The sequence below is a fragment of the Lycorma delicatula genome, chromosome 7, assembly GCF_047948215.1.
Source record: "Lycorma delicatula isolate Av1 chromosome 7, ASM4794821v1, whole genome shotgun sequence".
Taxonomy (NCBI): Eukaryota; Metazoa; Arthropoda; class Insecta; order Hemiptera; family Fulgoridae; genus Lycorma; species Lycorma delicatula.
In genome coordinates, this window is record NC_134461.1 from 18,898,342 (window position 1) to 18,915,190 (window position 16,849).

Sequence of the window (16,849 nt, forward strand, 5' to 3'; positions counted from 1 at the left end):
AAATCCAAAAAAATTTGGATTTTGGACTTTTTCTTATTACTGCAACTGCAGTAATAAACCTTAACTGAGAGCTTTTCAACGATATATCATAAGTGGTACTTATTTTCATTGGTTCCAGAGTTATAGCCAAATTAAATATTTGGATCTATTAGGGGAAGGCACATCGGTTTAAATCAGACTTCATCTCCTTTTTTATTTTTTTACCTTTTTTTTTATTTTATTTTTTTTTAAATTAAATATATTGATTTATTAATAATTATTAACCTGTGATTGTAAAAAAAGTTTTACAATAAATAATTATTCAATAATAACAATAAAAAAAAAAATATTAAAAAAAGAATTATAATATAGAATTGTATTATTTATGGAAAGAAAGGTTAATGATTGATTGTAAATGAAAAAGAAAGTGTAACGAAAGTGGTACAAGGGATATATTTAATAAATTCAAATGATAGTCAAATATTGTTTAAGAATAGCTCACTACAGTATAAGATTAAAAGTTGTGGTCAATCCTAAATTTATTGATGTAAATGAATTGAATATGGTCGAAGTGCAACACTCTAAATCATAAAATAATATGGTCACACATGATATATTGATTTGGATAATAATATTATATTTTATATTAATTGTAATTATTATTGTATTATATATTGAAAGAAAAACACACCTGTGCCTCATAATCAACCCCACAGTGTTTTATTTGTGTATGGGGAAGTTATGTTACAGTAAAATCCTGACGCATTGCATTCCATAAGCCACGAATGCTTCTTATCATTAATATTTAGAAATCTACTGTATGATGGAATGTAATGCAGCTGCATCCTGTACCAAATGTACAGAATAATTATTCAGTTCTGAATACACTCTCGTTAACCCACCGAGTTGGTCTAGTGGTGGTCTTCCCAAATTAGCTGATTTGGAAGTTGAGAGTTCCAATATTCAAGTTCTAGGAAAGTCAGTTATTTTTACACAGATTTGAATACTAGATCATGGATACCGTTGTTCTTTGGTGGTTGGATTTCAATTAACCACACATCTCAGGGATGGTCAAACTGAGAATGTACAAGACTACACCAAATTTACACTCATACATATCATCCTCATTCATCCTCTGAAGTATCATCTGAAATGTAATTACCGGAGGCTAAACAGGAAAAAGAAAGAATACACTTTCGTCGAGTAAAGTTCTATTGCAGTACTTGTTCGATGCACTTCATTCTTCTATTTAATTCATCATTAACATATATGCAAAATGATGTTAAAAGTTATTTACAATAATGTTTACCAATTGTAATAATGTTAATTGTATAAATAAAGTTAATGTTTGATTTATTAATACTTATTAACTTTTGATTGTAAAAAAATTTACGTAAATTAGAATTCAATAACTTATTATTGAAATAAAATTTTATGTATTTTTTTTTTCTAAAAGATGAGTATATATAATTTAATAGTTGTACAAAGAAGTCATGTGGTATTTACATCAAATTTTTTAGTTTTGTAACCTTTAAAATGACATCTCCAAGATCACAAACTTTTTTCTAGTGCTTTACTTTCATTTAGCATTATTTTATACATCGGCATGACTTCTTATATCTCATTCCAACCTTGGCAATGATGGAGAAGAGACATATGAGTACACTTTCCTGCCTTATGCCGCTCCCAACCTCTAATATCATCTGAACACATTTCTGTAAACCCTTTATGATCTTTACCAGTTTTATCAATTTTTCTCTTTTTCATGTTTTTCCTTGTTGTATAGTTTTCTTGTAAGGTTCTTTTTATCCAAAAATTCTGTATCTAACATCTTAATAAATTCTCATTTGTTCTTTCAGCTCTCCCACTGTTTCCTTTCTGATAAAAAGATCTCTTAAGATTCCTTAACATAAATTCAGTGTTTGATGTAACATCCCTATGATTCATACTTTCCTTTATATAAATATATTTAAATTTAGCAAAGTAATTATGTAAAATATGGTATCGAACTTAAATCTTTTTCATGTACAAAATACCTTAATTTCATGCCTTATAATATGTAGCCGTTGCACATTTTGCACTTATAACTAATAAATTAAAAAATATTTACTTTTAAAGTTTAATGTCATAAATTTTATAATTAACATCTCGCTATTGTTACAATTACTGCATGTTTAGTAGTATTTATAAATTAATAGACTAAAATATAACTATAAAATACTACTAATATAACTAATATATATAACTATAAATATACTACAATGTTGAAAAACCTAAATCCACCTTGTAGAAGGATTTATAAATATGACAAATGTTTTTCATTATAAAATTTTTTGTTTTACCTACCCAATTAAATAATATCTACTTTTGTTTGTACACAATTACTGTTTGTGGTGAAAAAAATTTATAGCTCTAAAATTTTCAGGCTCATTATTCTTATTATTAAGGTATTTGTCAATATTGTATGAGGTTATTAAAAAAAAACCTGAACTTTTTAAATTGCTTGCCAATGTCTACAGATGGTGTCCTCTGGTTACTATACACACCTAGTGGGATATCTTTGTAACAGATCACCTTTCATTGGGTACCGATCTATGCATTAGTTGTCAAGTAACTATTGATTGAGTGAAGTCATTCATAAGCTGCTCATCACATAGTGAAAAAGTATAAATGAAGGAGTTGGAGGAACAACGTACCAATGCGAAATTTTGCGTAAAACTGTTAAAATGTTCTTGAGGAAGTTGTTGTCTGCATTTGCAAGCATACCTGACAGATTTCAACTTGATTCTGCTTTTGGTCATCTGTGATCAAAAAAGGCACGAATTTTGCACTGATAGGAGGGATTGCAAATTTATCAAATTTGATGGCAAGATCCCAACTTCTTCAAAATCTCATGGACATTTAAATCATGATCTTGATGAATTACAGCACGCGCCCTCTGAACATGTTAGTCATCTGTTGATGTGGAAGTCGTCAAGTTTTTGGATCTTCGGCAACCAAATTTCTGCCCTTCTTAAAATGCTTAAACCAATCATAGCATTGTGTTCAGCTCTTGTGGTCATCCTTGTGTGCTTGGTTAAGCATTTGGAATATTTACGTGAGAGTTTTATCCTGTTTTGTGCAGAATTTCACATGGACGTACATATCAGTATCTTCCACCAGAAAATACTAATTTTCAACTCCTTCCTTCTTACAACTCCTTCATTTTTGTTTTTTCACTAATCTGACAAGCAGCTTATGCATAACATCACTCAATCAATAGTTACATGGCAACTAACGCATAGATCGGAACCCAACGAAAGGCGATATGTTACCAAGATATGCCGCTAGGTGCGCACAGTGATCATTCTGCAGTGTATAAGAAATAAAATCTTAATTTAGAGTACAACTTGTGTTATTGATTTATAGAGTTATTGATTAACGTAGATCATGCAATAGCAAGCAAAATAAAAAGTAACATTTGATGAAGATGTAACTAAAAGTATCAGTTGCTTTCAGTTAACAGAAAATAACAGTTTATAAAGAGAAAATGTGAAAATTTTCATCATTCTTGGTAAAATATTTACATCATATAATATAAATGATACTGATAGTTACAGAAAGAATAGAAAGCATATTAGTGGTAAATTTATAGTTTGATTTAATGAATTGATGATTCAGAAATTTGAATACCTCAGTAAATACCTTTGAGCTTCCAATAGCAAGCAAAATGTGTATTCAGACCCAGAATTAAAATATTCTGTAATTATGAAAAAAAACTGAGGTGGATATCATATTCTGTTAGGATTACCTGTAGGGATTATGATTATGATTCTTTTCTGGAACTGTTTAGCTTCTTAAAATATCTTTGATTATTTCATTAAGCCACAATATACTGGTAGCCAGGGCTGACTTCAGCAATTTTAGAGAGCTCTCATCCACCCTTTACTTCCGGCTTTCTTCCTTCTCAGTCTCCCTTTTTGTTTGATTCTAGTTACTTCTTCTCCTAATTGATTTGGATTGAGATGCTTCTTAAAATACTCATACCATCTATTAAATACTTTCTTCTCTTTTTGTTATCCCTTACATATACGGTCTCTTCCTTTGTTATTCTAGTCATCACCAGATTTGTATAGAATATTATTATTTTAACGTACTGATTAAAAATTGTACTGTTTTTTTTTTTCTTTTTACAGTTGATACCAAAGTAACTAATATATTGGCTGAATGTGTTGAAGATCCTTCTTGTGTAAAGGCTGCTATTTTCTACTCTATTACATCCACTCAAAAAGGTCTCCAGGTAATGTTATAGAAACATTAGTATTTACAAAATTCAAGTTTGTTAATATTTTTCAAAATACCGTATTTCATTATATTCTTATATTTATTTCAAAATGGAAGGATCTTAATCGTTTTATATTTGTATATATTGCATATCAAATAAAACACAAATGATTTTAATGATATTGTTTGATGAATTTATCCTAATTATTGTTGAAATCTATGTTGTATCATAATAAATTTGAATGTCAAACACATACATATTTAAGTAATTTTAACCCCCATGTGGTTTGAGTTCAATTGATAGCATGGACTCCTGTATGAAATTGTCCATCTTGGAAGTGGAATGGCATCGGCTTAGTATTTCCTTTTATAAGAGGTCCCAGATTCAAATCCCAATCAGGCACGGCATATTTAATATTCTAAAAAATTCCATTTCCATATCCCATGAACAAGATTCAAGTTTATGTGCAAGATCATCAAGGAAAAAAGTAGGATATCATATATAATAAAATACTGAATACAAGTACAGCGATAATTGATCTGCATTTTATAAGTTGAGCACATGATTGTTTAGTCTTACAACTTCTATTTATTTTAAGATGCATACAAAGGGTGAAGATTTTGCAATATGATTATGTATTACATTTTTCAAAATAATTTCTACCACAAATTAGACACTTCTGTATCCTTTTAAAACAGTTTTCAAAGAAACCCTGTTATATTTCAACACAGATCTGGCCACACTCATCGTCTCAAGCTCTTGGGAGGTCGTTATCACTTGTAAAATTCCTCTCTTTCAGTGTTCTTCATCAGAAGGAATAGCATGAATCACATGGAGTGAGATCAGCACTGTAGGGAGAGTGCTCTAACAGTTTTATTCAAGTACTAGCTAAATACTCGGAGCAAACTTTAAAAGCTTTATTGTGGTGGCAAAAGCTTGAGTTGGGCGCAACTTCTTGAGAGCTTTGACAACTTTAGGGAAATATTCCTCGGACTACCGCTTCCAACTGTTTTCTGAATTTCCAACACAACTTGCTCTAAAACTCTTTTCACACTAAAAATATGGTCACTATTCTTTCTTCACTGATCTGGATTTTTGAACAGCCTCAGGGTTCTCGTCATCTTCAAACACTCACACTTCTGAGCCGTGATAGGGACATCATAATAGTACAGCCAAATTCTGTCACCAGTCACAATATTGTTCATATAAGGAGATTTCCCATTTTCAGATTTTTCAGCATTTCACGGTACCGTGAAACACGACATACCATCTGATAATGTCAGTTATGTAGCACCGAGAGGTTACAACCTTTCAAATTTGAAAGTGATCTTGCAAAATAACACGAACTGCTAGTGCATTAATGCCCAAGGACACCTATATTTGTTGGTAGGTTAACATTTATCAATCTCAAACATTTTTCTTATTGCAGCAGTGTTTCTCTCGATCACAGACAAATAGGTCAACCTAACCTTGGAGTATCCTGAAAGCCAAAATTTCCTCTTTCAAACTCTCTGTACCATCTAAATGTTGTTGTATAATGAGAACAATCCTCTCTAAGCGTAGAAGGTATTTCCTTTAAATACTGATCATTATTTAAACCCATGTGCAAAATTGCCTGGTATTCAGTTTTTGACAATGATCACATCACTACCACTTTTCATTAAATTGGCTAAAAAGCAAATGACATTAAGACAGTGATTAGAGCGGCTGTAGTGCAGGTTAGGACCTGCCTAAACATGCTTTAACTTGTAAACACCTGTGTTGATCCGTTCCATCGTACTGCAAACTTTCCTAATGCCTTATATAATAGAAAAATAGTGTGTACCAAAGTTTATACTTATATATAAATGAATGCAGAATAATAACCCAGTATTCATTTTTCATTTTAATATAATACTTCTTTGATTCAGTTTGATTGATTTAAATTCTTACAACATTGGTAATTATTATATTTCATTGCATGTTTGACTGAACTTTATGATCATCGAGGATCATTTCTTAAAAATTTTATGAGTTGACAGTTTGTGTATCATTATGTAAAAGCAAAGCAAGCACCCAATTGACCCAATTGAAAACTTTGTATTTTTCTAAATAAAATTATTGTGAATGTTCCCTCGCTATTGAAATACAATAATTCATTAATACAGCAAGTTGAAAGTGGAATGGAATGCAAAGTTGGCGGGAGTTTATTACTCCCTACTTTATCGCAGAACCTGGACAGAGTCCCTTGCTGCTGGATCATTCTAATCGGGCTTGTTTTTTTTAAATTGGTTATTTTTAAATAGCGGGTCTAATTTTTAAGTTTTGTTTATTTTTAGTGATTTTAAGACGGCTTTAGTTGCATTCCAATCCGTTGTTGAACCAGCATTATCGAACCCATTTTATGGGCCGACCACGGAAGGCTAGGCTTATGAAGCCTGTCCTCCCGACGCAATTCCCCTTCAGACCGTCTACTGAAGTCCTTTCGGTGCTAACGCTTAATAGGCTAGCAGGAATACGCCACAACGGGGCACTAACTATAAGGAGGGAGCAATGCGACCCCTACTCCGGAGGAGTCGCAATTGCTGGTTTGTTTTACTCTACTTGTAAGTTTTAAAAGGAGAGGTTGTGTAGGAGCTCTTCATCCGCTTCTGCTATGGCTGCCCTTCAGGTCGCATCTCTGCTGGGCTCTGTTCCGGACTCCAGTCCGCGATGTTGGGACGAGTAGTGGGTCTTCCTTCTTCTTCACCTTCTTCTTCCGAAGACCTCTTCATTCTTCTTTGGCCTGCACTTTCCAAGAATTGGCAATAACCGAAGTTACATATCGTTAACCTTGAAATTCCCGAGGCCCCGAAGGGCTGAACGGGGGAAAGTGCAGGTTTCTTCGTTCTTCGGTGCTGTCAGTGGCTGCTGGGCGGGTGACTGCTGGGCTGATGGCTGCTGGGCTCGTTCCCTCTTTCTTCTTTCTTGAAAGGAAAGGAAGGTAATAGGGAACTTACAAAATGGTGATACCTATTCGCGATCGCGATTTTGGGGCGGCGGTTTTCTTAGAAGAAGTAAACAAATTATTCACTCTACGTAATTATTAACCTTCAGACACACATGTGTCCGAGAAGGGGTTGGGGGGACCGCGTGGCCGCAGTGAAGAAACCATTTGTTTTTGTGGTGGCTGTTGGTATCTGCAACAAAAGAAGCAGAACACACACACACACACGAAGAAAAAAAAATTTTTTTAAATAAAAATTTGATTTTTACTTTCCTTTGGACTGGCAGGATGAGAGGAAGGAAAGGCCGTTTCCCAAGACGGCACGACGAGTCGTTCCACATCCATGTTTCTCCCGTTTCTGAAACAAGAGAAACACAACAAAACACACGCGGAAAAAAAAAAATTAAAATTCAGGACCGCAATTTTTTGTTTTATGCATGACTTACCGTATTTGACGTCTTCAGACTATATAACTCGCGAAAATTAAGCACTCGCGACCCCGGAAACGCCTCTGACGCGCTATTCCGTTTATGGCTCATGAGGTATGGAGGCCCCTAAGCCTGGTTTGTCGATTCTCGGCTCCTGCACCGCACCATCACGGTGGTTCGTCCAGTACGGCGTGAGGCCGCTTCCTTACAACTGTCGGGGTTGGGTCCTCTCGACAGATGTCCCGAAGATGACTGTGTTCGGACACAGCCGCTCTCCCGAACAATCTGCGCGCCTGCGCCACCCCCACCTCGGACACGGATTGAAATCTCGCATCAGATCGGAGAGTGCCGTTCCTGACGAACCACGGAGCTCCAAAGATCGTCCGCAACGCGATGTTTTGGACGGCCTCGATCTTCTTTTGAAGCGAGGAGCTCAACACTGCCCCCCATGCCGGGTAAGCATATGTCAGAATCGGCAGTACGTACAGCCGAAAAATGAGTAGCTTAGTTGCCAGTGGGTACGGGCTGGCACTGTTCAGCACTGGGTATAGCGAGGCTCTGGCGGCCTTAGCCCTCCGGGTCGCATAATTTACATGTTCCCCGAAGGTAAGCCGCCCGTCCAACACCACCCCCAGGTACTTTACCGTTTTCTCAAAAGGGATTTTCTCCCCTGAGATTTCCAGCTGTCTGGCCGGTTTTCGTGTCTTGTATGTGAACATCACGGCCACCGATTTTTCACCGTTGACCCTGATTCTCCACATATCGAGCCACGGTTCCACTAAGTCCAGCTGCCTTTGGAGCCTCCGGACCGCGTAATCCACATTTGCGGATTCGTAGAAAAACGCCGTACCGTCTGCATAAAGGGCCGTTTTGACCCCTTCCGACAGCGGCATATCGTTCACGTACAAAGTGTACAAGAACGGGGAAAGCACTGCTCCTTGGGGAACCCCAGCGGCTATTTCTCTGGTAGAGGAAATCGTTTCCCCTACGCGCACGACAAAACGTCGGTCTAGCAAATATGACCGCATCAGTCTGACATAGCGGTAAGGGATCGCCTTCGCGCTAGTTTGTAAAGCAGCCCGCTCTGCCAAACTTTGTCAAAGGCCTTGGCCACATCCAGAAAAACGGCTGCAGTCACCGCTTTCCTGTTCAGGCCTCCGACAAGGTCATCTATTATTTTTACCAGTTGGAGGGTAGTTGAGTGACCCTCCCTGAACCCAAATTGCTCGGGCCGCAATTCTCCCTCCATGTATCGCCTCAGTTATTCGAGGAAAATTCTCTCGAACAACTTAGACAATACCGGTAACAGGGAGATTGGCCTATAATTCCGTGGAAAAAGTGAACTTTTCCCCGGTTTGGGTAAACATACGACTTTGGCCGTTTTCCAACAATTCGGGAAATACCCAACGTACAAAATGGACGTGAATATCACCGAAATTGCTGTAATCACGGAGGCCGGTATGTTCCGGAATGCACGGGCGCTGATCCCGTCGACACCCGGGGCCTTGTCGGGGCTTGTGGCCTTAATGGCTGCGGAAACTTCCGCTTCAGTGACTTGGTCAATCTCTAGGGGGGCGTCCTCCACCTGTGATAAATAATCTACGAGAAAGGATTCCACCTCGGTTGTGTGCTCGTCGTTCGGGGCGTGAGGGCGGTTTGGAGTGAATTGCTCCTCCAAGGTATCGGCGGAAACCTCGGCCCTCTCCGCCTCCGAGTAGGCAAGAAAACCTCGCTGCCCCACAACCGGATGGCGAGGCTTCTTCCCCTCTCGCAGTCTCTTGTTCAACCTGAACACCGAGGAGATGTCGTCAGAGACCGAGGCGAGGTATTCGTTCCACGAATCCTCTCGATGGCTTGTCAGCAGTTGTTTCACCCTGTCCGTTTGATATAAAAGGCCCGCTTATCAGCGGGGGACAGGGTGATTCGATATCTCCTCCTCAGTCGTCGTTTCTCCGTTATGGCTTCGGAGATATGAGGAGGGAGGTCGTTTCGAACAACTGCTCGAGTTTTGGCCGATGAGCTGCCTGCCAGGGCCTCGGTCATTGACGACGTGACGCGCCCGATAGTGTCGTCGATTTCCTACGGGGTGTTCAGGAGCTCAGGATTTACCGGCCTGTACTCCCGCTGGAGGGTCTCGTAGAACCTTTTCCAGTTAACTGACCTTCGGGGTATAGGCGGGGGATCTCGGCCACCCCCTGCCTGACCTTGTTCCAACAGGACAGGGGAATGGTCCGAGCTGAGGACTTCTATCGTTTCAATCATGAACGGGAGGGTACCCCCCGTCATGACTGCGATATCCAGCACGTCAGGCCTGAATCTGCCTGTATGATGAACGTGCGTGGGCACCTCAGGGCCTACGACGACCAAGCGGCGGGCTCTCGCCCTTTCGTACAGCAATCTGCCATTCGGGTTTGTTAGATTGCTGTTCCATGACACGTGTTTGGCATTGAGGTCGCCCATGAGTATCATGGGCCCATCCCAATTTTCCAGCACGGCATCCAGATCTGCGCCGGTTACCGCGTCTTTCGGCTTGCTATAAGCCGATACACCGTGCCTAGATGCTCCACATGCACACACGTTTGTATGAAGAACAACGCGCGTATGCATGTGGCGTCTGTGGACTAAAACCGCAGTTCCACCGGAGGTGTGTTCTCCGGTTCGTACTGGCCTATCCGTCCTATATGTAAAATAGTTCCGAAGGGTCAGTTGCTTGCTTGGGTTCAAGCGCGTCTCAGACAACAGTATAACGTCTATCAGTAGATCCTCGGCCAGACGGCATAGTTCATCCGTCCGGCCTACTACTGAGTTGGCGTTCCACTGCAAGAGTCTGAGGGTGGGCCTAACCATACCTGGACAGTACAGCCATGAGGCACTCTATTAAGGACTGAATACAGTCCTTGAGATATTTTGCCTGGAGCAGGCATGGCAAAACCATCATAATGTCTGGCAGGACATCCCTCACTGTCATCTGTGACAGGAAGTCCATGTCAGTGGTCTCCAACGGGGTAGCCGGTTTCGGTTTGCCGCTGGAGGCGCCTATTGACGCGGCCGCCCTTTTGGTGGGGCGCGGGGCCACAGGGGCCGCGGTGTTTTTAACAGCCTGCTTGGCCTTCCCAGCCGGAGCAGGCTTTGCCTTTCTCGTCGAGGAAGGCTTGGCCTTCTTCGCCGGGGCCGGCTTTGGCGCGGCCTTTTGTTTTACCACCTTCTTGGTGGTTGCCGCCGGTTTTGGCTTGGCGGGTGTTGGGGAGGGTACCTCCCCTTTTTTCACGACCGCCTTGGCCACAGGTGCCGGCACCTCCGGTTTGGGGGCTGATTTTCCCCCACCGGCAACACGGGCCCAGCTGCGGCCGTCAACAGTCACGGGCTTTTTAATACCCTTGACCCTGTTGATTTGCTCCTTATAATAGGGGCAGCCCCTGTAATTTGCCGGATGAGGCCCCTTGCAGTTAACGGATGAGGCTGGTTCCTCGCGCGACTTAACACATGTGGCAGTGTCGTGGTCCCCACCACACTTGACACATTGCTGGGCTCTCCGGCAATAATTCGATGAGTGCCCAAATTTTTGTCATCTGTGGCACTGGGGCCGCCCCCCTCGTGACACAAAAGCGGTCACTCCGACCTTGCAATAAAAAATATCGCTGAGGTCGTATATGGTGCGCGCCATAGGGGGGTCCTTTTCAGGGCCGCTAGGCAGGTCGGGGTTTCCCGACCGTCCCTCGTGAGGAGCTTCTTGACCGAAGTCACCTCAAAGCCAAGGGAGGTCAGTTCCTCCCTTATCTCCTCCGGGGTAGCCCCATAGGGGATCCCCCGTATGACAACCTTCAGCTCCCTGTCCTTCGGGAGCTGAAAGGAGCCGGTAATCCGCCTCGCTGCCCAGCTGCAGCCTGATTGAAAGCCCGGTGCTCTTGGCAACCAGGCGCCCCCCTATCCTTGACTTGATATCTCGGGATAATGCTGGCCACTCCTTCGAGCAGTCCAGCATTATCGGCGGGATTTTCTCCCGCCTGACGGTAGCAGGCTGTGATGGGGCCCCATCATCAGCCTGCGGGTTGGCGGCTGCTGCAGCCCGCTACGGGCTCAGTTTCCATGGGAGGAACGGAGTCCCGGCGTTTCTGGCGCTTCCTAGCGCCAGCCCCGCTTTCCTCTCGTCCGTCGGACAATTCTGTGGAGGGAGAACGGGGCGGGGGAGGCCTTATTTTTCTTCCATGAAGGAAAAAAAAGATAAAGCCGAAATTAAAAATTAAAATTAAATCTTATATTAACACTTCTTATAAACTACACTTCCTGTAATAATAAAATACACAAGAAATAAAATAAAAATGGAAAGTTAGTCTTTCCTTTTATATAGAATAATTTAAAATTAAATTATTCTATATGGCTTAACAATAGACCTATACAAACTTTGAATAGGCTATTAAATGTATTATTAACGACTTAGAAAAGTTCAATTTACATAATACAATAGTTAGTTGAAATAAAAATCTATTCTAAGCTTATCTGAATGGAGAACAATAGCCTGCTATACAGGCAGGTGCGGCCCGGTGGATGTCCTAACAGCACTCCTCTACATGGTCGGTCAGGTAGCCAGTCGATCCAGGTATAAAGTACTGCAGAAGCCGGTCCTAGTAGCACTGCACAGAGACACACTATAAATCACGTCCTTCCACTACAGAAGCCAAGGATGGAATCCCCCCAAGTTGAAAGTGATACGCGAAGTACACATAGCAAATCTCCCATCTTTTTTTTTGATGCAGCAGTACAACATGCAACATGTTGACTCTAGAGTTAATAAGATATGTTTCTTGGCCCTAGAGTTAATAAGATATGTTTCTTGGCCCTAGAGTTAATTCAATGATTTGGATTTAATTATGAAATAAATCAAACATATCTCTTTATATCAGTTTATGATTACAATTATATGCATTATGTCTTTCAAAAATCTTGTTATCCAATTCTTAAAGTTTTATTTTATAAAAAAGGGAAATTTTAGTTTGTCTATTAGATTAGTAGTGGTACTTGTTTGTGACTTGTCTAATATGAATGTATTTTCTATAACCTGTGTTGTGTTTTTTTACATGGTTTGAGAGCACAATGTTTTCATTACTACAGCAGGTATTCATTCTTGAACAGAATTTTGGAAAAAATTCTGTTCAAGAATATATGGCTTGTAATAAATTTCAAGCTTGACCTGGGTTCAAACCCAGAAGAAAGAGATGCTTCCACTCTGGAAAACACATGTTGTTTTCCATGTTGTGATCATTATTAAAATTTATCTTTATAACATGAACAGTCTTTATCATTAATTGTTGAGGGTCAATTCACAGTGTTTATAATAGCTCATCAGCAACAATTCCAATTAATGACTTTTTTGGTATTTTAAACAGAATAATTAAAGTTATTTATTATAATTATTTATATTCATTTTTTTTTTCTATTCAGCCACAATTGAATAATAATTTATTTATTTTTTTTACTTCTTATTTTCAGGGTATTGAATTAGGCAATTATTTAATTAAACAAGTTGTTCGGGAACTCCAGGCTGAATTTCCATATGTCTTTCAATTTTCTAGTCTCTCTCCAATACCATCATATAGAGCATGGCTTATCGACAAACTTAAAAGTGCTGAGAAAGGTATTTTGCTTTACTATTTGTTTTTACCTGCTTCTTTTTTAAAGTAGCTTAATAATAATATGAGAAAATAAATAATTAAAATGAATAAAAAACTGGTGATAGTTTTGTTTGTGTAAAAGATTTGACTTACAAGAAGATCAGATTGTGTTTTTTTTTTTTATGTTAGTATGTTATATTAGTATGTTAGTATCATGTTATCAATACATTTGTGGGTTGTCAGGTATGTTTATGTGGTTTGATGCAGTTCTCAATCCTTCTAATTCATTGTTAATCTTTTAATCATTAAAATATTTGCTTTAATTACATTTTTAATTATCTGCTGCATGTATATGTAATTTATTTTACCTTGCAATTTTTACCATACATTATCTTTTGCTATTTACTAACTGTTAACAAATGCTTTTGTAAGTAGTCCACCTGCTTAATTCTTCATTTATAAGATTCTACAAGGTGTGTTTTTAAAGTAAAGTTGGTTTTGAAATAAAAACAAAACTGAAAAATATAAACAAACTTTATTACTTGTGCATAAAAATTACTTTTATTTGCTATTTTTCTACATAACTGCCTTCAATTTCTACACATTTTTCATAGCATTTCACTAGCTTATTCATTATCTCTTCTGCCATCAGTGACTACTATATAGTAATTCCATTTTTCAATTCGCTGTCATTGTCAAATTTTTGTGATGCAAACAGCAGTTTAAGGTAAAGGAAAAGAAAGTAATCATTGGGAAAGTCAGGGTTACAGGCTGGATGATTGAAGATTTCCAACAAAATTTTTCCAATTGCTCCCCTGCCTGATTCACCATATGTAGTTGGGCATTGTCATGAAAAAACAAAATCCTGCAGAATAGCATCCCACATCATTTGTTTTTTTACCTCTTCCAAAATTTTTTGAACGTATTGGCATTAACAGTAGTTCTGCGATCACTAAATTTGACAAGTAAGACATTCTTTGTCCTAAAATATGTTAGCCATTAGCCGCTATGTTCTTCATAATGAATGTATTTTTGCCCTTCTCAAAATGAATAACAACATTGTGTTACATTAGTGTCACTCAGGATATTCGGCCTGTGAACTTCATGAATTAGCCTGTGAATTATAGTCACAAAATTTGTTTTTGCCATCAAAAATCAGATTCCTTCTCGTTTATCACACCTGGCAAGATCACCAATTATGTACAAATAACTATCAATAAGTTAACTAGATTATTGTTGCTATCAGCTAAATATTGATTGAAATAACTGAGCTATTCATGTGCCTTGGTTTACATTGCTTATAGGCTCCAAATTCAAATTGACCATACTTCAAAAATGCATCTGATATTTAACTTTTTCTCTTTTAATTGTTTTAGGCCTTTTATTAATTTTTGTATGAATTTCAATGTTAGTAACTCTACAGACCCATGGAATTCATAACATTCTGCAACTGTACCACATTTCAAAAGCTTTGATGTTATTTATATTTTGAAGTGCACCTTATCTGTAAAAAGAAATTATAGATTTTTCACAGACAGCTGTTTCCAGAGTTAAAACCTGTGTCATAACACCATTCAATGAGGTATAAGTCGCATTACAATGCAAATTAACAACCCAAAGATAAATATTATTGTTGCAATTACAAAAAACTTAAAGCAAAATTCATTTCCGTAAATCAACCATATGGAATATTCATTCACTCAACCAAGTTCCTAAATAAGTATAAACATTACTCTCTCTGTTGGTAAGTAATATTATATTCAAATCTACTCTTAACTCTTTTTAACTTTTTACTATGAATTTTGTCTTTTGTAAAATATATTTTAAAGCTGTACTTGTCTCAGTTAAAACATCCTATTAGAAGTTTAAGATCCATTATGCCAATAAAATCATATCATCTGCTTAGTATATAATATTAATTTCTTTGCCTTACCCTTTGTTCCATTTATTTCTTCAGAAATAGTCTTACTTTAAGTTAAATAGTAAGGCAAATAAAATATTACTTGTACTTGTAGATGTATGTCACTTATTTTACCGACGTTTTGAAGAAGAAAAGTATGGTAGTACTTTCGGTTCATGGTTAGAGTGGGGTATGAAAATGAATTTTCTTTACGTTTTGACATATAAGGAATACAAAAATACTGTTCACTTAAATTGGGGTTTCCTTGTATTTATGTATAAAATTGTGCTTCTTGAAAATCTCTATAACTACTGGATCAGTTTCAAATTTAGATATTCTATAGTAGTGTATCTGAAATTAAACATATGAAAATTTGATGAAGATTGGTTGAGTTGTTCTTGAATTACACTCAATTTAAGCTGGAAAAACGTTTTGGTGAAACAAGTTAGAAATGTAGCTTGTCATGATGCTGCAAGTTGGAACATCGATGTTTCTTTATCTGTACTATATTGTTAGTAATATTAAACCAAATTAAATAAGCAAAAAGTTGGTCTTCTTATACAAAAAATACATATCACTCTCTATAAAAAAAGATGGTGTGTGGGTTTGTTTGTTGTGTGTGCTCATTTTTTTTTCAGCTGCTATTGGTGCAGAGCAGACCAATGGTGATGTGCCGTGCAGCTGCATGCAGCGCACATTTGTTTGAACGATTCTCTACGATTTATACTTCTTGATACAAACGATTTATCTTAAATTATATTTGTGTTTTGGGGATAAAAAAGGAAAACATTGAGGTTAGAACTTTGTTAAAAAATAGCAACTCAAGAAACAGTTAAAAACATTCAAGATTTTGAAGCTTTTTTTGTAAAAGTTTTTGTTGTTGTTAGTACAATAAATTAATTAATATTATTTTTTTATAATTTGCAAAAACATTTAAAAACATTATGTGTAATAAAAGATACACGATGTAACATTTTAGTGGCGGGCTTTAGGCCTGCTTTTTTTCTGGTGAAGATTAGAAGTGTTATTTATAAAATTATAATCAAAAAATTGTTGTATTTAAAAACATCCTATATCCTCCACGGTATGATACAGAACAGTCATTACCATACAAATATCTAACTACTGTAGGGGATTTCTTAACCAAGGTAATTGGGGGGGTATTGCCAGCCCGGATAACGGAATCCATGGTTGACAAGAGACCTTAAGTTTCATTCTTGAATTCGGGCAACAAACCCTATTAATATCAAATTGGTAGCAGAATTAGCCATGAATTAACAATGATTATAACAATATTATTATTTATTATAATAAAATCAATAGTTGCTAATCACTCAGACGTTGACTCACATAAACTAACATTGATTTTTTAATGAAAAAGTCTTGTCACTCTCATTTGTCTTAACTGATTAACATGGTCTGCAGCAGTGCGATCACATGCCAGTTTTGTACTACCATTAAGTCAAGGAAAGGAACATCGTTTCTTGTCTAATTTAAAAGCTTTAAAATTAGTAATTTTAAAGTCGGGTGCAGAAGCTTCTTCTTCCCTTGATGCTAGTGTTTTCGATGGCAGCATTCTAAAATTTAATCCTATTTCATCTGAGTTACATACCTGTTCTGGCCGCAGATTTTCTGACTGAACAAGAGCAGAAAATATTTTGATAAAATTAGTAGCGTTTTCAGTATCAGCAGATAAATTTTCCT

At 37.7% G+C, this 16,849-nt stretch overlaps 1 protein-coding gene across 3 annotated transcripts in view; it reads left to right on the forward strand.

The window, feature by feature from the left end:
- Positions 1-16,849, forward strand: part of LOC142328002 (malonyl-CoA decarboxylase, mitochondrial-like) — a 43,127-nt gene that overhangs the window by 16,423 nt on the left and 9,855 nt on the right. For all 3 annotated transcript variants that reach the window (XR_012757151.1, XR_012757150.1, XM_075371438.1), the window contains exons 6-7: positions 4,155-4,258; positions 13,124-13,268. Coding sequence is in view for 1 of the 3 variants with exons in the window: in XM_075371438.1 (XP_075227553.1) it covers positions 4,155-4,258; positions 13,124-13,268 (249 nt within the window). In the remaining 2 variants the exon portion in view is untranslated. The remainder of the gene's footprint in view (positions 1-4,154; positions 4,259-13,123; positions 13,269-16,849) is intronic.